The following is a 24,809-nucleotide window of genomic DNA, read 5'->3' on the forward strand; positions in this document are numbered from 1 at the left end:
CAGCAATGATATTCCTACAATCGCTAGATAAGGGTTCTTTACCTGCTGAATGGAAGATCGAAAAGGTGATCCCACTCCATAAGTCGGGTGATAAGCATTCTCCATATAACTACCGCCCTCTCTCGCTCACTTCCATTCCATGTAAGATGTTAGGACATATACTTGCCTCGCTAGCTAGCGAGGCAATCTCGCTAGCTTTCTTGAAACTAATTCATTCTTTTCCCCATCACAACTTGGCTTCCGCAAGATATATTCATGTGAAACACAACTAGTTTTATTTACGCATAAGCTAAACGTCACTCTTGACCGCTCTTCAACTGCCGACTGTATATTTTTAGACTTTTCAAAAGTGTTTGACAAAGTGTGCCATAACCTTCTAATGTTTAAGCTGCATCGAATTAACATTGATCCCAGACTGCTTGCATGGCTTGAGTGTTTTTTTTTTTCTAACCATTCACAGTTTGTCTTTGCTAATGACTCAAACTCACAACCAAGCAGAGTACAGTCCGGCGTACCTCAAGGGCCGGTACTTGGTCCCCTCCTTCTTTTAATTTACATAAATGATCTACCCTCTTGTGTTTCCTCTAATATTCATGTATTCGCCGATGATTGCGCAATGGTCAGGGAAATAACATGCGACACTGATATATCTTCTCTTCAATTCGACCTTAACGCTTTTTCTACTTGGTGCCAATTATGACCATGGAATTAAATATAAACAAATGTAAATTTATGCGCGTGTCCAGAACTTCTAACCAGCTTCCTTCTTACTGCGTTAATAATCTCCCTTTAAACCCTGTTTCATACTACAAATATCATGGTATCCATATAACTAGAGACCTCTCGTGGTCCTTGCATGCTTTTTACGTAATTTAAAACGCTAACCGCATGCTGGGATACCTAAAACACTATTTCACTAAGGCACCGTCTTCCCTAAAATTAATGCTATGCAAGTCAATAGTCCGCTCAAAGCTTGAGTACGCCGGAGCAGTTTGGGATCCCTTTCAGAAAAACCTAATTAACTCATTAGAAATGGTACAAAATAACTTTGCTCGTTTGGTTTTTTGTAATTATAGCCGAACTGCCAGCACTTCTGTAATGAAATTAAACCTTGACTTGCCATCTTTAGTTTGTCGCCGTAAAGGCCTTAGGCTTTCACTTTTTCATAAGATATTTCATCATCCTTCTCTTCGCGATCAACTTATCTCCCCTCCTCAATACATTTCATCAATGTTAGATCACAATAACAAAGTTGGAACTCCATTATGCCAACCCAATGTCATGTCTCATTCATTCCTTCCGCGTATATCTACTGAGTGGAATCGCCTACCCACCTCAACCGCTACTATTGTTGACCATCAGCACTTCATGGCAGTATTAGATAGCATTGTATAAAGAGGAGCATTGCATTAATGTTTTTGCACTACCGACTGTATCACTGTTTTTGTATTACCGGAACACTGTATTACTGCACTGCATGCACAGTATTTCATTTTATTAATCAGCCCCCCAAGAACACTCAGATAACATTGTATAGCCGAGAGCACCCCCGCCCCCCAATCTATTTCTGTACTATTAAAAATTTTGCTGCACTGTACTTTTTTTCTGTATTTGATGTAACCACTACCCTCTTTATTCTCCCTGGCCTTGAGGGTACACGAAATAAATAAATAAATAAATAAATATAATACTCTCATTTTTGCGCCGGTTGCAATATTGAGCACGGTAGCATGGACTACAAAGCGGGAAAATAAGTCTGAAGCAAGAAGAGCCTGCCTCCGGCATGGAAACTCTTGGAAAGTTATTTTTACAAGCTCCTTGCAGTTACCTTGGCAGAGGTATTTAAGATATGGAGCTAGAAATAAAGGTATATACCAAGGAACGTTCGGTATGCCACTCTTGGGCATGCTTAGAAGAGAGATACCTTGGAAACAAGAGGTCACCCGCTAATTACCGGCTTGAGGTTCCAGCAAATGAAACAAGTTATTTATTATACGAAATGTACAGCGAAACACTGAATTACTTTCTGCTGGTATTAGCCAAACACGCATTTGTCGCCCTTAAACGTCCCGCTAGTTTGTGCAGCGTGCTCCCGTGTCGACGAGCTCTGATAGATTTACCAGAATACAAAGGAGGTGCACTTAGCGGCAGACATGGAGACCTTTTTGTCGCCAAAGACTTCGTGGACGAAGCTAAAACGAAAGAAAGTGAAAGCATATTGCACCATTCGTTTGTCGTGAGCCAAACGCCTAGTGCGTGAACATTGACGAAACAAGGACGGAAGCTGCCAGGGCCTTTGTGTTTTCACCAACCAACAACCAAAGGACACATTGTTTTCTACCATTGCGTAGTAGTGGTTGGCTACTTCACGTCACCTGGGTTCTTGATTCCGGAGCTCCAAAAGGAAATTAACGTCAGGAAGTGTTGTGGCAGGAAACATGGAGCGATTCGGTTTCGAATCAGGAATTAAAAGGAGAAAGAAGCCCGGCAGTACGACGGGTGGTGATGATAACGATGATCCCTTATTTAATGACACTAACCCATAGTGCGGGATAGTCTCGCGCTGTGGGTCCTGCCTTGGCCATCCGGCTTCTTCATTGAATAAACGTGGGATGAAGACGTGCTGTCTCTATGCTCCTTTAAAGCAAACTCTGCGCGAATGACCATCCAAGAAAGCACGAAAACAAGATTAGCAAATGTGTGGTGGAGCACTTATATAAGTACTGCAACGAAACTGGGTGCCGGCCCTGTTGTGATTTTGTACCGTGATACCAAGCGGTGTAGTGTGTGCGGCGAAGTGTAGCGTTGGCGACGTTATAAAGGCAAATAAACCGACCAACCGAAATTGTCAAGTGTGCCTTGGGCATCACTCGGAAAAGAAACGGGCGAGGTTTCTGGCCACTCCATACTTTAGTGCTTGTTGCTTTGCGTGCTAGCATGTGAAGTCTGAGTTTCTCAGGTTACGCGGTCCATCTCTTTTTGCGCTGTTTATGTAGAGTTTCTCACATTAACAACAGGTATGTGCCACAGTCACTCAGGAAAACAACAACAACAGTGAGAAGTCAAAGCCTGTGCCGCTTGCCTCTTGCCTTTGCCTTCACGTCCCTTTTACACCGACTGCAGTCATGGTTCCATGCCAACTATCGGTCGGCCATAGGGCTGACAGCTGACTTCCTTGTATAAGCCCACGAGATGACCGAAAGTTCACTCACGCTACTGCATCTAGTGATTTACTGGCAATATTGCAGGTACTGGATTTGTTATACATCTCAAGACAGTTAACCTCTTCCTTGCATCCGTCTTAACTAGATAAGCTTTTCGTCGCAATGTCCCTTTTAACATTTACAGGAATTTCAAAACGCTAGCGTTCTCTTGCGATGTCCCGCATTAGAGTGCGCTCGTCCGAAAGGGATCCCAGCCAAGCGCCCAAGGCTCAGAAGCACTGCAGCGAGTAGAATTAAATGAAGACAAGCGTTGCGCAAGGCTTTTCGTAGGAATTTAATATGGGAGAAGTTTTTTGTGCCGAGCTGCGAATAACCTGGTGCGAAGGGGAAGTTCCACGAAGTCCGTGACCACGAGCTGACTGAAATAAATTTTGTTAACCGGCGTCCACCACGTCTGGCTGTTCGTCGTGGCGCTCTTTCCGCCCTGAACGCCGTCATCTCGAAACGCAGACAGTGACCCCGGTTGACGTCACATACGTTCTCTCGAGCTCACTTGAGCGCAAGCGAAAGCGCGCAACGGACCGTCGTCGCCGGGGTTCTCCAAGTTCGTCAGGTCGACCACCACGGCGATTGGCGTTATGACGAGTTGTTGCGAACCTTGTGGCGAAACCCTACGTGAGCAGGAGTCCATGCGCTCACCTGATTGGCGGCGATCTAGGTGGTGGTTCGAGCGGCGATACTGTTGGGGACACGCGTAACCATCCATCTGTTCGCCCGAGTAACGATCGCGACTGGCACGAAGCCCTGGCATTACTTGAGGAGGGCCGCGCTCCTCGTACTCGCAGTAAGAGGCCTCTTGGCTCTCGGACAAGCTTTGGCCGTCGAAGATGAGCTCACGCTGACTCGTCGAGCTTATTCGTCGCTCGATTCGCTGCTGCATCGGCGCAGCCCTTCCGTCGTTCTGCCGGCGCGACTGCTGGCGGGTCGGCGGCGCATTCGTGTAGTACGTGTGTCCCCGCTGGTGTGTCACTCCCCTGCGTGGGGTTCTTTCTACAACGTTCATAGCGGGAGGGCGACGCTCGTACACCTGCACCTCGACGTAGTTACGCGCCTCGTCGTCGTCCTCGTACTCGTCGTTGAAGTATCGCTCGGCGTACACGGGACCCGTGTCGGCCATGGCCCTGCGCATCGTCTCCGACGGCCCTGGAGCCATGTAGGGGCTTGTCGACTTGTCCTTGGAGCGCTTCTCGATGCTCTTTTTGGACTCGGCGGAAGCCACGGAGACATCGCTCTTTTCGGAGGCCTCGCTTTTCTTGGACTTCTCGGATTTTTCAGATTTTTCGGATTTTTCGGACTTTTCTTCCTTGGGCGGGCGCGCCGAGGCAAGTGCCTTGGTCGGGGTTCCCTTAGCGGAACCCTTACCCGAACCCTTGCCCGAAGCTTTGCCGCTCTTGGGGCACTTGTCGTCCTTGCCCTTGTCCTTCTTGTCGTCCTTGCCTTTGTCCTTCTTGTCATCCTTGCCTTTGACCTTCTTGTCATCCTTGCCTTTGTCCTTCTTGTCGTCCTTGCCTTTGTCCTTCTTAGCGTCGTCCTTGCCGCCCTTCTTTGCGTCGTCGTAGTCCTCGGGCATGGTGGCGGCTGGTCCCCGGGGTGGCGGTGGTCTAGGATGGAAGCCCGACGGACGAGGAAAGAGCTGCGGCGAGGTCCCGGGAACCAACTGGCCCCTTCCGGTGTTCGAGCGCCCCCCGCGTGCAGGCGCCCGCCGCCGTCTCGCGCCTCGTCGCCTTCCTCTGCTACGAGCGCTCGCCTTCCTCGAGCTTCTCGAGCATATAAAATTTTATCTTCCTCTGGGTTCATCATTTTCTAGTCGTTATTTTTTCATTTTTTTGCAACACCCTTCCTCCTCGCTCTCCGGAATGCTCCCTAATTTCTTTGAAATGATGAGCATCCATAGACGTTTACTTTCATTGACCTCAAACACGTTGATATTTGCCATCGTTCAATTCAGCATGCTACAACAATCATTTCCGCTATGTAAGTATACTTTGACGAGTTCTCGCCGTTGTGATGGTGCAGACATTGTTTGTAGTGCGCTAGTTCTTTATGAACCTGCTCACAATTTTCTGTTCTGTCCTGGGAAGAGAATTAAAGATTATTCTATGAACTTATGTACATTTTTTCTTCTTTTTCCTTCTGGCACGTCTTTTCGCGCTCATTCTCTTCGGTCAGTTTCGTTCCTGGTACGTGCAGTATTTTGATGGCGCAACAGCAGCACACTACCGTCCGAAACTATCATACATCAAAGCCGTGTTCAGATATGAAGCTTTCTTTAAGTGGTTGGGCAATACAAATCAAGAATATCATGAACAAACGGATGGCTTGGTGCCAGCAGATGTAAGACGCACGATTGTAGGCAAAGAATGCATGTATTGAACAAACAAGTGCTGCTGTAGAAAGATCACAAAGGACCGCAGAACATTCCTATGCTTTCTTTAGTGTGCCCTCAACACATACTCCTTGTTAGAAAGTGTACGAGTTTATTTGTCACCGTCTAACCAGAGGTACATGCCATCACTGCAGAAAGACAAAAAAGATGATGAAGTTAATATGTTTGTTGCATTAGCTTCAGGTTTATAGCAATTCGCGGACGTCAAAGTCGATTGCAGGCTCCTTCACGCACAAGCGAATATTACCACTAATGGCTCTGGAATTAAACGTAAGACGAATGTAATAAGAGGTATAAAATGAAGGTTGTACAGGTCTACACCCCTACATCCAGTTATGATTACCAGGAAGTCGAAAGCTTCAATGAAGACGTGGAATCGGCGATGGGTAAAGTCAAAAGACAAAATACACTATACTGATGGGTGACTTCAATGCCAAGGTAGGCAAGAAGCAGGCTGGAGACAAGGCAGTGGGGGAATATGGCATAGGCACTAGGAATAGCAGGGGAGAGCTATTAGTAGAGTTTGCGGAACAGAATAATATGCGGATAATGAATACCTTCTTCCGCAAGCGGGATAGCCGAAAGTGGACGTGGAGGAGCCCGAACGGCGAGACTAGAAATGACCTTTCGTACACTTGATATAAACCTTTCACCTTTTGCGTACACTTGATATAAAAAAATCACCCGGTCCTGACGAAATATCAAACGTGTTTCTTAACAGATATGCGACCTGGGTAGCAGAGTATTTGTATAAAATATATACAGTGTCGTTAGAATCTTGTGTGATACCCGATGACTGGCGCTCCGCAAGGATAGTCCCAATTCACAAGACTGGATCACCATTAGAATTAAACAACTACAGACCAGTTTCCCTAACATCCACAATTTGTAAGATGTTAGAACATGTTATATTTAAGGCGATTATGATACATCTAGAAAATAACCAACTGCTTCATGACAATCAACATGGCTTTAGGTCCGGTCTGTCCACTGCAACTCAGCTAGCCGAGATAACCGATGATTTCGTAAATTCCCTAAATTTGAAGGGTCAGATTGACGCAGTGTTTTTAGACTTTTCAAAAGCGTTCGACGTTGTTCCACATGATGATTTAGTAACGAAACTGCATGCTATTGGTATTGAAGACAACATTGTTCGCTGGATAGCAGGTTACTTAGCTTCAAGGAAACAATACGTGGCCGTTAACGACTGCATCTCTGATACACTAGATGTACACTCAGGAGTACCACAGGGGTCGGTGCTCGGTCCATTGTTGTTTCTGGTCTATATCAACGACATCTATTTTTCAGTGCAACCTCCTGTAAAGATCCGACTGTTTGCGGACGATTGTGTCCTTTATTCCAGCATAAATCAACACGCTGATCAAGTCAGACTAAATGATGCATTGCAATCAATCAGTGCATGGTGTGATAAATGGGGCTTGAAACTCAATACTTCGAAAACGGCAAGCATAACATTTAGTAACAAAAAAGAACCTTTACAATTTGCTTACACCATTAAAAATGCTTATATTAGAAAAACTAACCAGGTGAAGTATTTGGGTGTTACACTCACAAGTAATTTGAGTTGGGAACCTCATATAGATAATGTTTGCAGTAACGCACTGAAAAAGCTGGCATTTTTAAAACGAAAACTACGTCATGCGTCACCTGCTGTAAAGTTAACAGCATACAAAGCTCTCATTAGGCCAAAATTAGAATATGCGGACCTAATCTGGAGTCCGTATCAGCAATATTTAATTAAAAAAATAGAAAGGGTGCAGAACATGGCATTGAGGTTCATTTATTCTACCTATTCGCGCTTCTCCAGCGTATCAGTTCTTCGAGACAAAGCGAAGCTGAAAAAACTCGATCATCGCAGAATGGTATCCAGATTAAAATTTATTTATCAGCTTTACCATGGTCACTTTAACATACAGCGCGAACGTCACATAACCGAGCCGCCAATACGCTTTGCCCGTACACAACACAACAAAACAGTTAGGCAACCATTCAGTCACCTTAGCATGCATCAATACTCCCTGTTTCCTCATGCTATTTCATTGTGGAATAAATTACCACAAGAAATAGTTAGTGCTAATACCACACAATCGTTTGTTCACCTTGTGAATGGTTTTTCTTTTGATTAATAGCATGCACATAGGGAAAGAAATTAATTAATCATTGTCTGTGTTTTGTAATAAATTAGGTGAACATGCTGAATTGAGTGACCTGTTGTGTGTACATGGTTTGTCAGTACTTGTTGTTGAGTTGCAAACTACAACTGTTGTTCCTATATCGTATTCATGTTCATAGGTCTAAATTTCAAAGGCTGATGTTCCTGTATATTATATTCTATATATCTTTATTATTGTTCTGTATTCTGTTTTTTTTGTTATTATTTCTAGCCCTGTTTGTTACTATTGATGTAACCACTCCTGCTTGGGCCCGAATAGGGCCTGCAGTATTTGTAAATAAATAAATAAATAGACATCATACTCTGCGCTAATCCTGGTATCATACAAGCTGTGAACGTGCTCAGCAAGGTGCGCTGCAGTGACCATAGGATGGTAAGAACTCGAATTAGCCTAGACCTGAGGAGGGAACGGAAGAAACTGGTACATAAGAAGCCGATAAATGAGTTAGCGCTAAGAGGGAAAATAGAGGAATTCGAGATCAAGCTACGGAACAGGTATTCGGCTTTAACTCAGAAAGAGGACCTTAGTGTTGAAGCAATGTATGACTGTCTTGTGGGCATCGTTAAGGAGTGTGCAATGGAAGTCGGTGGTAACTCCGATAGACCGGATACCAGTAAGCTATCGCAGGAGACGAAATATCTAATGAAGAAACGCCAATGTATCAAAGCCTCTAACCCTACAGCTAGAATAGAACTGGCAGAACTTTCGAAGTTGATCAACAAACGTAAGACAGCTGATATAAGGAAGTATAGTATGGATAGAATCGAACATGCTCTCAGGAACGGTGGAAGCCTAAAAGCAGTGAAAAAGAAACTAGGAATTGGCAAGAATCACATGCATGCGTTAAGAGACAACGCCGGCAATATCATTACTAATATGGATGAGATAGTTCAAGTGGCTAAGGAGTTCTATAGAGATTTATACAGTACCAGTGGCACCCACGACGATAATGGAAGAGAAAATAGTCTAGAGCAATTCGAAATCCCAAAGGTAACGCCTGAAGAAGTAAAGAAAGCCTTGGGAGATATGCAAAGGGGGAAGCCAGCTGGGGAGGATCAGGTAACAGCAGATTTGTTGAAGGATGGTGGTCAGATTGTTCTAGAGAAACTGGCCACCCTGTATACGCAATGCCTCATGACTTCGAGCGGACCGGAATCTTGGAAAAATGCTAACATAATCCTAATCCATAAGAAAGGGGACGCCAAAGACTTGAAAAATTACAGACCGATCAGCTTACTGTCCGTTGCCTACAAAGTATTTATTAAGGTAATTGCAAACAGAATCAGGAACACCTTAAACTTCCGTCAACCAAAGGACCAGGCAGGATTCTGTAAAGGCTACTCAACAATAGACCATACTCACACTATCAATCAGGTGATAGAAAAATGTGCGGAGTATAACCAACCTTTATATATAGCTTTCATTGATTACGAGAAAGCGTTTGATTCAGTCGAAACCTCAGCAGTCATGGAGGCATTGCGGAATTAGGGTGTAGACGAGCAGTATGTACAAATACTGAAAGATATCTATAGCGGCTCCACAGCCACCGTAGTCCTCCATAAAGCAAGCAACAAAATCCCAATAAAGAAAGGTGTCAGGCAGGGAGATACGATCTCTCCAATGCTATTCACAGCATGTTTACAGGAGGTATTCAGAGACCCGGATTGGGAAGAATTGGGGATAAGAGTTAATGGAGAATACCTTAGTAACTTGCGATTCGCTGATGATAATTCCTTGCTTAGTAACTCAGGGGACCAATTGCAATGCATGCTCACTGACCTGGTGAGGCAAAGCAGAAGCGTGGGTCTCAAAATTAATCTGCAGAAATCTAAAGTAATGTTTAACAGTCTCGGAAGAGAACAGCAGTTTACGATAGGCAGCGGGGCACTGAATTTGTAAGGGAATACATTTACTTAGGACAGGTAGTGACCGCGGATCCGGATCATGAGACTGAAATAATCAGAAGAATAAGAATGGGCTGGGGTGCGTTTGGCAGTTATTCTCAGATCATGAACAGCAGGTTGCCACTATCCCTCAAGAGAAAAGTGTATAATAGCTGTGTCTTACCAGTACTCACCTACGGGGCAGAAACCTGGAGGCTTACGAAAAGGGTTCTACTCAAATTGAGGATGACGCAACGAGCTATGGAAAGAAGAATGATAGGTGTAACGTTAAGGGATAAGAAACGAGCAGATTGGTAGAGGGAACAAACTCGAGTTAATGACATCTTAGTTGAAATCAAGAAAAAGAAATGGGCATGGGCAGGACACGTAATGAGGAGGGAAGATAACCGATGGTCATTAAGAGTTACGGAATGGATTAAAAGGGAAGGAAAGCGTAGCAGAGGGCGTCAGAAAGTTAGGTGGGCGGATGAGATTAAGTATGCAGGGACAACATGGCCACAATTAGTACACGACCGGGGTAGTTGAAGAAGTATGGGAGAGGCCTTTGCTCTGCAGTGGGCGTAACCAGGATGATGATGATGCTGATGATGATGATGAATGTCGGTGGCGCCTGTGTCATCAGTGCCATTTGTATCCGCATGATCAGGTCGTTGGTGTTAGTAATAGGCTTCGCGGTGTCTACTTTACCAAAAATCATGGCCCCGTCCATATATATCGTCGTTTGCTCCTAATGCTGATACCTTGAATGCCTCGGCGGGCTAGAAGGTGAATAGCTAGAACCTCCTATTATGTAGGACTTTCCTAACCCCAAAATGAGCACTTTGATGGCTGTTTTTGAATACAGCTAGCAACAAATTTTGGGGCGCTTTAATTCAAATTGCTTTTTTTAAGGCATTCTGGAGATTTCTTGGAGAGCATTGTTAAATAGTGTGGAAGTTGATGTTATTTTGCATTTTGGCTGATTCAAAAGCCGTGAATATGAGCAAAAGAAAAATAGTTGCATCGCCATTATCATAAATATTTGCATGATTAAATTTTGTCAAGTAGATGTTTGCCGTTACGTGTAGGTGCTACATCCTCAATGATATTTTGGAATAAATTACAGATAACTTTTGTGCTGCGTTTCATGGTAATTAGATGATGTACAGTTCAGCTGAAAACATGCAGAAGACAGCCGCCACCAGAGGAGCTCGCTAGAGCTGAGAGTTGATCTCATTGTTTTTTGCTCCTTCAGATTTGCAGGCTTTTGAGCCAGGTCCCGATCAGAAACTCGGCCAGGACGTCTCCATTGAGGACTTGCTGCGTCGAGGGGCGAATTCAGCGGGAGTCAGTGATGATGGAGGCCGAAATGAGGTATGACTGAGAGCTATATGCAATTTTCAAAAAATCTGACTGACCCATCTTATCCATTTGCAGGCGAGCTGCTTGCCATTACAATTAATCATAATTTTTCTGTAGGCCTGCGTTCTGATTCATCAGCATTCAAAGGCCGTGTGAGCAATAACTGCCACAAATTAATTGATAACTCTGCTTGTGGAACACACACAGAAAGGAGCGAATACATGTAGACGCAGCTGTGCCTATGTTTATTCGTTCCTTTAATGTGTCTGTGTTCCGTGAGTTCTGCTGCTACAATCCTCGACGAAATGCGTCGGATTTTTGCTCCAATTTCCTGTTTGATCGTGTACAGTCGACAGCGTAAAATGTATGAAAAATATTCGTATTTTCAAGTAGTGACCATTCGATTCGAGGACCTAATCGATTAAAGACTATTCGATTCGGTTCGATCTGTCATACGAAGATTTCAAATATTCGCACGGCCCTGCTTCTTCCGTCATGAACGTACCACAGACGCAGCCAATTTATCTGCCACCTTTTTCATGCTTGCCAATTGGGAATTAACTTATACAGTTCTGTCAGTTCATTTCGAGTCTCTCCACAGCCGCAGAAAGCTGTCTAGCTACAGACCTGACTTTTCTGTATTTCGGTAGTGCACCTTGTCGCAATCGTGTGTTATAGGGTTCCATATCCGGCACCGTGCGCTTTGCACTGCACGGCTGCAAGAGAACACATTGGGCGAGGAGATGGGCGTCTTGTAAATAATCAAGGCGTGTTTTAGACGGCCCTTACTGTGCTGCCTGTCGGATAACACGAGGCAGTTGAAAGCATTTTCATTTCCTTTTCTTTCTATCAGGATTCAAACAACGAGGATGGCTTCGCACCACACGACTCTCGGAGGCCGTTCCTCTTCAGGAACGAAGACCAACGACCGATGATTCCAGTCGGTACTTCGACTCGTGGTGGCGCTGGCCAGGAAGACGGCGTGTATGCCATCCAGGCGGACAACGGAAAAATTCACTCAATCGACTTCCGTCCGGGCAGCAGGCCGTTCGAGCCGGTGGGTCCGAGCAACCGTTTTGCGGGCAACCGGGGCAACGTGGGTACCTTTCCGGTGGCCGGGATTTGGAGCTACCCGTCGCGACGACCCATTCAGACCCTACAAGCCTCCTTCTCTTGAGCTACTGTTTTAGTTTAGTTCTGTGAGCGCAGAGCGCGAAAGACTGCCGGATTGACAAAAAGAACACATGCCTAGAGCAATACACAACCGGGCTGTGTCGAGGTCTTTAAGTATTTCGGAAAAATAAGGCGCAGCAACAAAGTACTCCAAAACTCATCAGCGGCAATGCGTTAAGAGTCGTGTGGATGAGCTGTGAATCCGTCTTTTTTTTTTTGTGTGTGTGTGATCATAGAATGTTTATGAACTCAGGATTCAGATTCAGATTTATTTGATAAGATTGCATGAAATATTATAAGGTTTACAAGAATAGAAGGAGGTCCTGGGGTTCAAGAACCATATGCGGGACCTACTTTACGAATGAAAAAGGAAAATAAAAACAGCACATTAGCGATAAAATCTTGGCAAGTGTGAAAATACAATGGAGAATAACATATGACCTTAACAGGAAATAAGGGGCTAAAAACGAGAAAGAACTATAAATCAACTAAGTCGATTTCAATTTAAACTTAAACAGTTCAATAGAGCTAGCTTCTTTGGTGAGTACGAGGTGGGCTGCGCTCCTCGTATTCGCAGTACGAGCCTTCCTGGGTCTCGGACACGTTTTGGCCGCAGAAGATGAGCTGACGCTGACTCGTCGAGCTTATGCGTCGCTCGATTCGCTGCTGCATCGCCGGTGGCCTGCCGTCGTTGTGCAGGCGCGATTGGTGGCGGGTCGGCGGTGCATTCGTGTAGTACGTGTGTCCCCGCTGGTGTTGCAATCCCCTGCTTGGGGTTCTTTTTCCAACGTTCATACCGGAAGGGCAGCGCTCGTACACCTGCACCTCGACGTAGTTTCGCGTCTCGTCGTCGTCCTCGTACTCGTCGTTGAAGTATCGCTCGGCGTACACGGGACCTGCGTAGGCCATGGCCCTGCACATCGTCTCCGACGGCCCTGGAGCCTTGTAGGGGCCCGACGACTTCTTGGCGTTGAAGCGCTTCTCGACGCTCTTTTTGGACTCGGCGGAAGCCTCGGAGACGTCGGTCTTTTCGGAGGCCTCGCTCTTCTTGGACTTCTCGGATTTTTCGGATTTTTCGGACTTCTCTTCCTTGGGCGGGTGCGCTGAGGCGCCTTGGGCAAGGCTCCCTTAGCGGAGCCTTTGCCTGAACCCTTGCCGCCCTTGGGGCTCTTGGACTGCTTGCCTTTGTCCTTGTCATCCTTGCCCTTCTTGTCGTCCTTGCCTTTGTCCTTCTTTCCGTCGTCCTTGCCGCCCTTCTTATCGCCGTCGTCCTCCTCGGGCATGGTGGCGGCTGGTCCCCGGGGTGGCGGCGGTCTAGGATGGAAGCCCGACGGACGAGGAAAGAGCTGCGGCGATGTCCCAGGAACCGACTGGCCGCTTCCGGTGTTCGAGCGCCCCCCGCGTGCAGGCGCCCGCCGCCGTCTCGCGCCTCGTCGCCTTCCTCTGCTACGAGCGCTCGCCTTCCTCGAGCTTCTCGTGCGTACACAATTTTATCTTTCTCTGGGCTCATCATTTACTAGTCGTTTTTTTTTCTTTTTTTCAACACCCTTCCTTTTCACTTCCCAGGGTACTCCCTAATGATGAACATCCATAGAGCTTTACTTTCATTGACCTCAAACACGTTGATATTTGCCATCGTTAAATTCAGCATGGTACGCAAACTATTCCCGCTATATGAATAAACTGTGACGCGTTCTCGCCGTTGCGATGATGAAGATACTGTTTGTAGTGCGCTAGTTCTTTCTGAACCTGCTCACAATGTTCTTTTCTTTACTGGGAAGAGAATTAAGAATTATTCTATGAACTTATGTACTTTTGATCTTTTTCTTTTTTTTTCTCGCTCGTCCTTTCGCGTTCATTCTCTTCAGTAAGTTTCCTTCCTGGGTATGTGTAGTATTTTGATGGCAAGAAAGCAGCACCAATAACATCCGAAACCATCATACATCAGAGCCGCGGGCAGATATGAAGTCTTCGTTAAGTGGTTGGGCAATACAATAAAGAATCTCGTGAGGAACTAGATGGCTTGGTGTCAGAAGATTTAAGACGCCCGCTTGTAGGCACAGAATCCATGTATTGAAGCAACAATTGCTGTAGGACCCCAGAACATTCCTGTGCTTGCTTTAGTTTGCCCTAAACAGATATTTATTGTTAGAAATTGTACGAGTTTATCTGCCACTGTCCAATCACGGGTACATGGCATCACTGTAGAACGATAAGAAAAAGATGTTGAAGTTAATACGTTTGTTGCATAAGAATCAAGTTTATTGCAGTTCGCGGACGTAATTAGTCGCTTCCAGGATCTTTCACGCGCAAGCGAGTATTACCAATAATGGCTCTGAAATTAAACTTTACAAGAAAGTCTTTGGCGTCTCTGTCATCAGTGCCATTTGTATCCGCATGGTCAGGTCGTTGTTGGTAGTAATAGGCTTCGCGTTGTCTATCTTACCGAAAATCATCGTCGCGTCCACATATATCGTCGTTTGCTCCGAATGCTGAGACCTTGAGTCACTCGGCGGGCTAGAAGCTGGATAGCTAAAACCTGCTATTGTGTAGGGCTTTATTACCACCAAAATGAGCGTTTTGATGGCTTTGTTAGAATACACCTACCAAAAAATTTTGCTACACTTTAATTGGAATTGCTTCTTTTATAAGCATTCGGGAGAGTTCTTGGAGAGCTTTGTTAAATAGGGCGGAAGTTGACTTTATTTTGTTTTTGGTTGATTCAAAACCCGGGAATACGAGCGAGACAATTATAATTCCATCGCGATTATCATAAATATTTGCATAATTAAATTTTGTCAAGTTAATGTTTGCCGCCACGTGTAGGTGCTACACACTGAATGAAATTCTGAAGTAAGGTACCGATAATTTTTGTGCTGTGTTTCATGGTAAGTGGATGATGTACAGTTCAGCTGAAAACACATAGAAGACAACCTCCTCCAGAGGAACTCGCCAGAGCTGAGAGTTGATCTCTCTTTTTCTTTTTTGTTCCTTCACATTTGCAGGCTTTCCAGCAAGGTCCCGAACAGAAACTCGGCCAGGACATCTCCAGTAAAGAGTTGCTGCGTCGAGGGGTGAATTCGGCGGGAGTCAGTGATGATGGAGGCCGAGATGAGGTATGACTGAGAGCTATATGAAATTTTCTAAAAGTCTGTCTGGTCCATCATATCTATTTGTGGGCGACCCGTGTGACATTATAATGCACAATCTTGTTCTGTACACCTGGGCTCTCATTCATTAGTATTCAAAGGCCGTATGACCACTGACTGCCACAAGTTATTGATAACTCTGCTTTCAGTGATGAGTCTTCAATGTAGTGAATTTTCGGAGAGAAATTGGAACATCTGCTTTTGCCATCTCTTGCAGCTTTAAATTAGAGTGCCAGTCTGTTCATATAAGTTTTTCTGTTAGCGAGAAAGGTAAAATGAATTAGTAACAGTCTACAGAAAGAAACTTTTCACTACCAGAGCAGTCATAATATTGTGACGAGACAGAATGTTTGTTTCTTCAAATGAGGCGCTACAGCCTCACTCTTTGCAATTGACCACCATAGCTAAGTGTTTGGAATACACCTGTTTTCGTCTTCTACCAATGATCCTCGCAGATTTTAGTTTCTCTGTTTAGTGAGGAAACCCACTTTCTAATTTCATTGGCCGCGTCCGCCGTAGTTCCTCGTGTGCTAAAGGTAATCCAACGGCCCATTGAATATTCCACGATTAAATCAATGGTGTATATGATGATTGATGACAATGATAAAGATGACGCTGAAAAAAAATGACACACACACACACACACAAACACACGCGCGCGCGCGCGCGCGCGCGCATAGGTTGGTGTGGGCCAACAATCTGAAGGAGTAAGCAAACAGAATGTGGTGGGTATATAAATTTCGGTCAGAGTCACCAGGAGGAAGAAGAAGAAGACGCAAAGTGCGGATCTGTGTCGCGTCGGCTCCGCAGATTTTGAATGATTCTCGGCGTACATTCGAAGAATTCACCGACGCCTTATTATCGAGAAGGAAGTGCAAGTTCCACGGACCACCCTGATATCATTCTCAAGTAGGTGGACCGTTTATTTTCGGCACATCGACCACTTTATATAGCGCCACGCCGACACGGCCGCTAAGCCTGACCCAACGAAGCTGGTGGCTGGAGCCCCGGTGGCTGGAGCCCCGTCTCTTTTCGGGTTAGAGCTGCAAGATGGCAACGGTGAGCGTCGAAGGGGATGATATACCGAGAGAAGAGTATGAGGACGAAGCAGGTTGGCGTGTTGTGAAGAGAGGAGGATGTGCCAGTGAGCGGACAAAATCTCACGGAACCCAGGATCAGGCAGCGCGCTTCTCCAGCAAGAACGCATTCAGTAATAGGTGGAACAAGGGACAAAAAGCAAGACAAATCATGGCAGCAAGCAGGATGCCCAGTTTGCCGAAGGCGGAGTACAAGATAATAGTGCGCCCACGTGACAGCTTCAACGTCACCAACTATGGGATCAATCGCCTAGAATGCTGCGTCGCCAACGCCGCGGGAATCCCCAGAAAGGAATCAGAAGATGACACGGTGTGTGCCAACTACAAACAGAACATTCTAGTGATCAGCACGCCATCGGAGGAGCGCGCCGAAAAATACAGGACTATCACTCGACTGAGGATGGGAGACAACGAGTTCGAAGCCAACGCGTACGAGTCGGCTCCGGAGGATACATCTAAGGGAGTGATAAGAGGAGTAACGCACGAGGTGTCTCCTAGAGAAATAGTGGAGATGCTTGTAACACCAAAGAATCCGACGGTCCTCATGGCCAAAAGGATGGGAAACACCACGAATGTCATCATCCTTTTCGACGGCCATCACGTCCCAAACTACGTGAGATACGGAAGAGCACTGGTCAAGTGTTCACTATACCGGAAGCAAATAGACATATGCTACCAGTGCGGACGCCTTGGTCACAGAGCCGATGGCTGCCCGAACCCGAACAGCAGGATATGCAGAGGCTGCGGCTTGGAGAACCCGCCACAGGACCACGAGTGCGAAGCGAAGTGCCAGCTCTGCGGCAAAGACCATCCTACGGCGGATCGCCGGTGTAATGCCAGATACAAGTTACCGTATTTGGTAAAGAGGCGCCGCTGGGAGCGAGTCAGACGAGAGGAAGAAGAAACGATGTACCACGAAAGGGAAGCTGAAAGACTGTACAGGCCAGGACGGGAAGACTGGAGACAGCGGTCGGAATATCGGACAAAGGACGGATCTGGACTAGAAGATTTCCCCAAGCTCCAGGCAAGGGAAAGGGGCCGCTCGACGTCGAATAGAACCAGATCGAGATCGCGGTCCAGATCGAGATCCAGACCCAAGACCACTAATACCGAATCTACCAGAGCACAGGGGGGAGGAAGATCGCAGAGCCCAAAAGGAAAGAGCAACGTCAACGACGCCGCAGGACCCTTACAGGTGAGCTGGGCGGACGCGGCTTCCGGGGCGCGTGCGGAGGCAGAGGCTGCTTTTCAAAATAGAGTTAAGACGCTAGAGAAAGAATTGGCGCAAATCAGGCAGAGCAATGTTGCGTTCATGGATGAAATTAAAAAACTCAGGCAAGAGAACGACCGTTTGAGGAGCGGGAAAGTGCCACGCAACGAGGAAAGCTCGCGAGTTATAAGGGCGGAAAAAGAGACAGCAATGGAAGAGGACGTAGCCCTCACCGCCATTAAACGTAAGACCGAGAACGCTCCGATTGAAACCGGAGTAAAGAAACCCAAGTCAGCCACGACGCTCCAAAGAAGACAGGAGGAATTTGAACAGAAAATCGAAACCAGCATCAAACACAACGAAACAAAATTTGAGAACTAAACTAGAACAACTGGAAGTGAGGCTTGAGGCGAAGATAGAGGCAAAGATGGAGGCGCTAGGAAAGGCGATACTACAGCAAGTGCAACAAATGATGGCTGACTTCGAAGCCAAACTAGCAATATGGGGACCGCAAACAAGTAGGGGGGGACCGGTTAAGACGGCCATTAAGCCGTACACGGCGGCAATCCCTCGGCGGCCCCCCGTACCCGCCGAGGGATTGGAGAACCTGTAACGCCGCCATGGACAGACGAACTAGATACACGATTTGGCAATGGAATTGTAGAGGATACGATCGAAAACGATACATTTTGCAACAACACCTTAAAGACAAAGAAAACCCGGATATTATAATGATGCAGGAAACAAATGGGCTGGCAAAATTGTCGGGTTACAAGTCCTTTGGTAGAGCCGAAGGGGAGACGAAGGCGCTAACGACATTGGTAAAGCGAAATCACTCGGTCGTTCAACACGACACGGAAGTTAAGTCAATCGATCACATTCTATTAGAACTAATACCCATGCGGAAAACGAAGGACAGCCTCTTTGTATTAAATATTTATAGCAGTCCAAAGTGCAGACACCATAAATTTCGATCGCTCTTTAAAAAAACCCTAGCCATAGCGGACAACCGAGCGGTAGTGATCGGAGGCGATTTTAACGCCCAACACGCGGCGTGGGGTTACAAAATCGAAACTCAAAAAGGCAGGAACCTATGGCTAGACGCGCAGCAGGAAGGTCTGACCCTCGTGACCGACCCATCTGTTCCCACGAGAATAGGTACCAGCGTTTGCGCGGATACTACGCCAGATCTAACATTCACCAAGAACATACGGGACGCGCAGTGGACAAATACGCAACACGACTTTGGGAGCGATCACAATATACTAGAAATAACGGTAAGGGCAGGACCGCGCAAGACAAAGGGTAGACCACTTAAGATTGTCGACTGGGACAAATTCAGGAAAATAAGGGAGGAGGCCGACGACACGACACAAGGTATTGAGGAATGGACCGAAAAACTAAAGGGAGATGTGGCGGCAGCTACGAAAATGGTCCCGCCGGAGGCGCATCTAGAGAACGTAGACAGTAAGCTTCTACACATGTGGGAAGCTAAGGCAGGGTTGCAACGGAAATGGAAAAACCAAAAACACAACCGGACGCTTCGTAGAAAGATAGCCAAATTGAACAGGGACATAGAAAAGTACGCCCAACAGCTATGCAAACAACAGTGGGAGGAAAAATGCAACAACATGGACAGTCAGATAGGAATGGCAAAAACGTGGAACATCCTTCGATATTTGTTAGACCCGGACGGGACAAAGTCGGCACATAGGCAAAATATAAATCGGCTAATACAAACGTACCGAGGGACAGAGCAGGACTTCCTCAAGGAAATCGAGAAAAGATACATCTCGCAAGTGCTGCCCGTCGTACACCCTGACTACACAGGGCAGGTAAATGACGAATTAGACAGCAAAATCGGCGAGTCAGAGGTCAGGGCAGCCCTGCAGAAACTCAATACCAAGTCGGCACCCGGACTAGACGGTGTAACGAATAAAACGCTAAGGAACTTGGACGATGAGTCTATAGCTAAGTTAACCGAATATATTAACGAATGCTGGGAGGCAGGGCAGATTCCGCAGCAATGGAAGACGGCACAAATCGTGTTAATACCTAAACCGGGCAAGCGACTGCAAATTGAGAACTTGAGACCCATATCTCTCAATTCTTGCGTGGGGAAACTCATGGAGCACGTGGTCCTAGCTAGGATGACCACCTACCTCGAAGACTGCGACGCGCTCCCGCCCACGATGATAGGATTCAGGAGAAACCTCTCAGCACAGGACGCTCTGTTACAACTTAAACATCAGATCATAGACGATTCGGGCAGATCGACAAAGGCAATTCTCGGGTTGGACCTAAAAAAGGCCTTCGATAACCTAACACATGCAACGATACTGGATAGAGTAGGCGAACTAGGACTGGGAAAACGCACGTACGATTATGTACGCAATTTTCTAACGGGCAGAAAGGCAAAGATCACGATAGCGGACCTAGTTTCGGAGGATATCGAGATAGGCAGCGCAGGTACGCCACAGGGCTCGGTCTTATCACCGATGCTATTCAATCTGGCGCTTATCGGGCTGCCAGCCAAGCTACAAGAAATCGAGGGTCTAAATCATACCTTATACGCAGACGATATCACCCTATGGGTGAGAAACGGAAGTGACGGGCAGATAGAACAAACGCTTCAAACAGCGGTCGAAACAATCGAAAAATATCTAGAGGGGACAGGGCTAACATGCTCGGCAGAGAAATCGGAGCTGTTACTGTACAGACCGACTCGCAGAGGTCGCAAACCAGGCAACTACAGGGAAGAGCTCACTCATAGAGAGGAGATACAGTTAAAGACGGCCGATGGGAAACCCATACCCAAGGTCGATAGGATCAGGGTATTGGGGCTCCTCATTGAAGCCAAGGGCAACAACGGAGAAACCCTCAGAAGACTGGAGGGAACTGTAGCGCAAATCATGAGGCTAATCAGAAGGATAACAAATAAACATAGCGGGATGAAAGAGGAAAATACGATCAGGTTAATACAGGCCTTCGTAATAAGTAGAATAGTGTACGTAGCGCCGTACTTAAAATGGCAGGTCGCGGAAAAGATAAAACTAGAATGCCTCATTCGGAAAATATACAAACTAGCCATAGGACTACCGATCAGCACCAGCACGGACAAGTTGCTGCAATTAGGCCTACACAACACTATAGACGAGCTCATTGAAGCGCAATGTACGGCACAATATGAACGCCTCTCTAAGACTAGAGTAGGCAGACACATCCTAGAGAGATTAGACATAGGTTACCACAAACAGCATGGTGTCAAGGTGGACATCCCCAGAGATACAAAGGAAAGATTGGTGATACCTCCCTTACCAAAGAACATGCACCCAGAACACAATGAGGACAGAAGAAAGAACAGAGCGATGCAAATACAGAGGAAATTCGGCAGCGACAAGGACGCAGTGTTCGTAGACGCGGCTCGATACAGTCGCAGACGGGGATTTACGGCAGCCGTAATCGATAGGGATAAACGGTGCAAGACATGCGCGACGATACGCACCACAAGTAACGAGATAGCTGAAGAAGTAGCCATAGCGCTCGCAGCAGCTCAGACTAACGCAACCGTGATAGTCAGCGACTCTCAGACGGCAATACGAAACTTTGCCAACGGCCGAATCTCCCCGGAGGCACTACGAATTCTTCTTGCAGGAGGGCAAAATTACAAAAGAAAGATATATATCACCTGGACACCCGCTCACACCCTCGCGGAGGACGGCAACAACGAGGCGGCACATGACGCGGCTCGAGGGCTTACGGACCGAGCCGCAGTCGCAAGTGACGCCCCGACACCCTCCGGACGTGACGGTGTGGTAAATGAGTGGGAGTGGGAGGACAGAATGACAACATATGAGGAAAAAACTAACAACGCTAATGCGTACAATAACTATTTTCACTCGAACTTCACAAAAGATGACGGTAACCTGTCAGACTTGAGTAGCAGTTCAACATCGCGCATCGATCCTTTAATCATATCTGACGCGGGTATCCTTAACATGTTGCTCACCCTTGACCCTAAAAAATCATGCGGGCCAGATGAAATTCCAAACCATTTTCTAAAAAGATACGCAGAGTGGTGCAGCCGATACTTGGGCCTCATATTTCGAAAATCCCTATCACAATCATCCTTACCCGACGACTGGAAAAATGCGAAAATCATCCCAATACACAAAACAGGAGACACCTCATTGCCCTCTAATTATCGACCAATATCTCTTACTAGCACCGCCTGCAAGATGCTCGAGCATATCATCCTTAAACACCTAACAAACTTTCTTGACACTCACAACTTATTAACGCCACACCAGCACGGATTCCGCCATGGATTGTCAACCGTCACGCAGCTTACGGAAGTTGTGCATGACCTCGCATTTAACATCAATAACTGTAGCCAGACTGATATAATATTATTAGACCTTTCCAAAGCATTTGATCGCGTATGTCACAGTAAATTATTAACAAAATTGCGAGGTTTTATTGGGGATGGGGAAATTTTAGACTGGGTAACAGATTTCTTAACAAACCGGACACAATTCGTACTATTTCAGCATGTGGAATCTGCGACAGTGCCTGTCACATCAGGCGTCCCCCAAGGATCCGTGTTGGGGCCACTGTTATTTTTAATTTTCATTAACGACATAACCAGAAATATTGACTGTAACATCAAACTGTTTGCTGATGACTGCATCCTTTACCAAACAATTAACACCTACGAAGATCATGTTTCGCTTAGCAACTCACTAGACCAGCTAAATGAATGGTGCAAAAAATGGCAAATGACGATAAACACAACTAAATCAGTTTGCATGACGGTAACAAGAAAAAAACAACCTTACGACTTTCCATACTTTATTAACGGCACAATGCTAACGAAAGTTCACCAGCATAAATACTTAGGCATCACTCTAACTTCTGACCTGAGATGGGACGCGCACATTGCCAACGTGACCTCGAAGGCATTACGCAAGCTATTTTATCTCCGAAGATGTCTCCGCCTTGCACCAACGTCGACTAAGCTTCTCGCGTATACTACTTTCGTTAGACCGGTTTTGGAGTACGCTAACACAGTTTGGTTTCCCCACTCAGTAACTAACATAACGAAACTGGAAAAAGTACAGCGAAAAGCGCTGCGGTTTATTCACAACAAGTATAAGCGTACAGATTCACCCACTAACCTTGCGGCTATATCGGGTTTAGGGACGCTCTCATCAAGGGCGAAGCAAGCACGGCTAAAATTTTTATTTAACTTGATTCACAATTATTATAAGATTGACCTAACAAAATACATATGTTTTTCGCAGTCACGATCATCGAGACATAAACATGCACACGCTTTAACAGAATATTCATGCCATAATGACACATTCATGTACTCTTATTTCCCCCTCGTGATAAGGGAATGGAATCGCCTCGATCCGTCAGTCATTTCTGCAGACTCATTATCTCAGTTCGCATCACGGTTAGAATCCACATCTAGTAATCAGTAACGCAGTCTCATTCACATAATATGCTTTGTAATTCTTGTAAGTCATGCTGATTATCGTGAGGGTGTTTACTGTTATTTTTGTTCCCGTTTGCTGTTTTTTTTCATGATGTATTATCTGTATTGCTGCGCATGTCTCCTAGAAATGTGTTATCTATATTTGTTTCTTTTATGTATTCTTACCTTGTTCCTTTACGTTCCTTGTTTGGCTTATTGACACGCAATTTGTATGTGCACGTGTATTACCATGTCTTTCATTTCTGTATGTCCACCTGCTATGGTCCCTGATGGGACTGGCAGTATTGAAAATAAATAAATAAATAAATATAATGACATTACGAAACATTATAGGTTACACAGGTGCATATTCCCGCGACCTCACGCAAAATTGACAAAAAAGCAGTCTGTCGCATGGCGGCAGTTACAAACTAGGACGTACCCGAATCCTGCGCTCTCGCACATCATATATCCGGATGTATATCCTACGGACAAATGCAGAACATGTGAATCCAGAGCCACTCTGGAGCATATATTATGGGAATGCCGAGGGCTAAATAGCAATAAAGAAAACGCGGCCTCTAGCAGCAGCCTTCGCACGCGCTGGGAAGCCGCGCTGCTCAGCCCCGCCCTCGAAGATCAATTATGGGCCGTCCAGCGGGCCGAGGATGCCGCCAGGACCCAAGAACTCCTGGCCGTCACCTAGGCGGGCCCTTTGGCCCTCCCCACCAACTCGCAGGGCACACAATAAAGTTCTTTCCTCCTCCTCCTCAGAGTCACCAAATTGAGAACGTTGAGAAGCAGAACTTGCAGCTGGGATGCCAGGAGCTGTGACATTGTTTAACTTCCATCGTCTTCACTCTCGCCCCTGTTCTCTTCTCATTCTGCCCGTCTTAATTATTTACAGGATGGCGAGCAGCAGCGGGTGAACCCTTACTCGTACGGCTACTCTTCGTACGATGGCCTCGGCAGCAAGATGTCGCGGCACGAGACGAAACACGACACGGGGCGCGTCACCGGCTACTACATCGTGGAGGACGTGGACGGCCGGAAGCGCACCGTGCACTACGTAGCCGACAAGGACGGCTTCCGGGCGACCGTGCACACGAACGAGCAGGGCACTGACAACCAGGACCCCGCGAGCGTCAAGATGCACGTTGAAAACAGGATGCCCCACCCTCAGCCAATTCCGCTGTCTCCGTCTCCTGAGAAGACGTCACCGTCGCCAGTGCTAGGCGACAATGTAGACGTTCCGGTTCTGGACGCGGTGGACCAAAGTGTGAAGAAGAGCTAATGGTCGCTCGCCACTACTTGGCAGTTGGAGTCCACGCAATTCGTACGACCCCATGTCCGCGGGACTACTCCCGTCCTTGCATACAAGTGCACAGCTGCCAACGCAGTTCTGAGACAGGCGTGTTGCTTCTTTAGCCGGCTTAAGGCCCAACGCAAGGTTTTGGGACAATGCAACGACGTCCGCAAGGAGACACGCGTTCGCTTAATGTAAAGACGTGAACCTTGTTCGCGATCAGCGGAAACTATCATCGACACGCGTTTCCTGTGCATTTAAACGGTGTTAATTGTAGCTTTCAGGCGTGTTATCACTTGCAAAGGCAGCACAAAGGAATAAAAAACACCTCTTGTTTGTTGA

The 24,809-nt window shown here is 46.4% G+C and overlaps 1 protein-coding gene across 1 annotated transcript in view; it reads left to right on the top strand.

Annotated features, from left to right (window-relative positions):
- The window catches only part of LOC135908358 (cuticle protein 16.8-like), a 71,233-nt gene extending 46,424 nt beyond the window's left edge, over window positions 1-24,809 (top strand). Inside the window, exons 2-5 of the mRNA XM_070539020.1 lie at window positions 10,944-11,062; window positions 11,904-12,107; window positions 15,229-15,339; window positions 24,069-24,809. Of these exons, the coding sequence (XP_070395121.1) occupies window positions 11,982-12,107; window positions 15,229-15,339; window positions 24,069-24,455 (624 nt within the window). The 5' untranslated portion in view covers window positions 10,944-11,062; window positions 11,904-11,981 and the 3' untranslated portion in view covers window positions 24,456-24,809. The remainder of the gene's footprint in view (window positions 1-10,943; window positions 11,063-11,903; window positions 12,108-15,228; window positions 15,340-24,068) is intronic.

Source organism: Dermacentor albipictus, chromosome 5 (assembly GCF_038994185.2).
Source record: "Dermacentor albipictus isolate Rhodes 1998 colony chromosome 5, USDA_Dalb.pri_finalv2, whole genome shotgun sequence".
Taxonomy (NCBI): Eukaryota; Metazoa; Arthropoda; class Arachnida; order Ixodida; family Ixodidae; genus Dermacentor; species Dermacentor albipictus.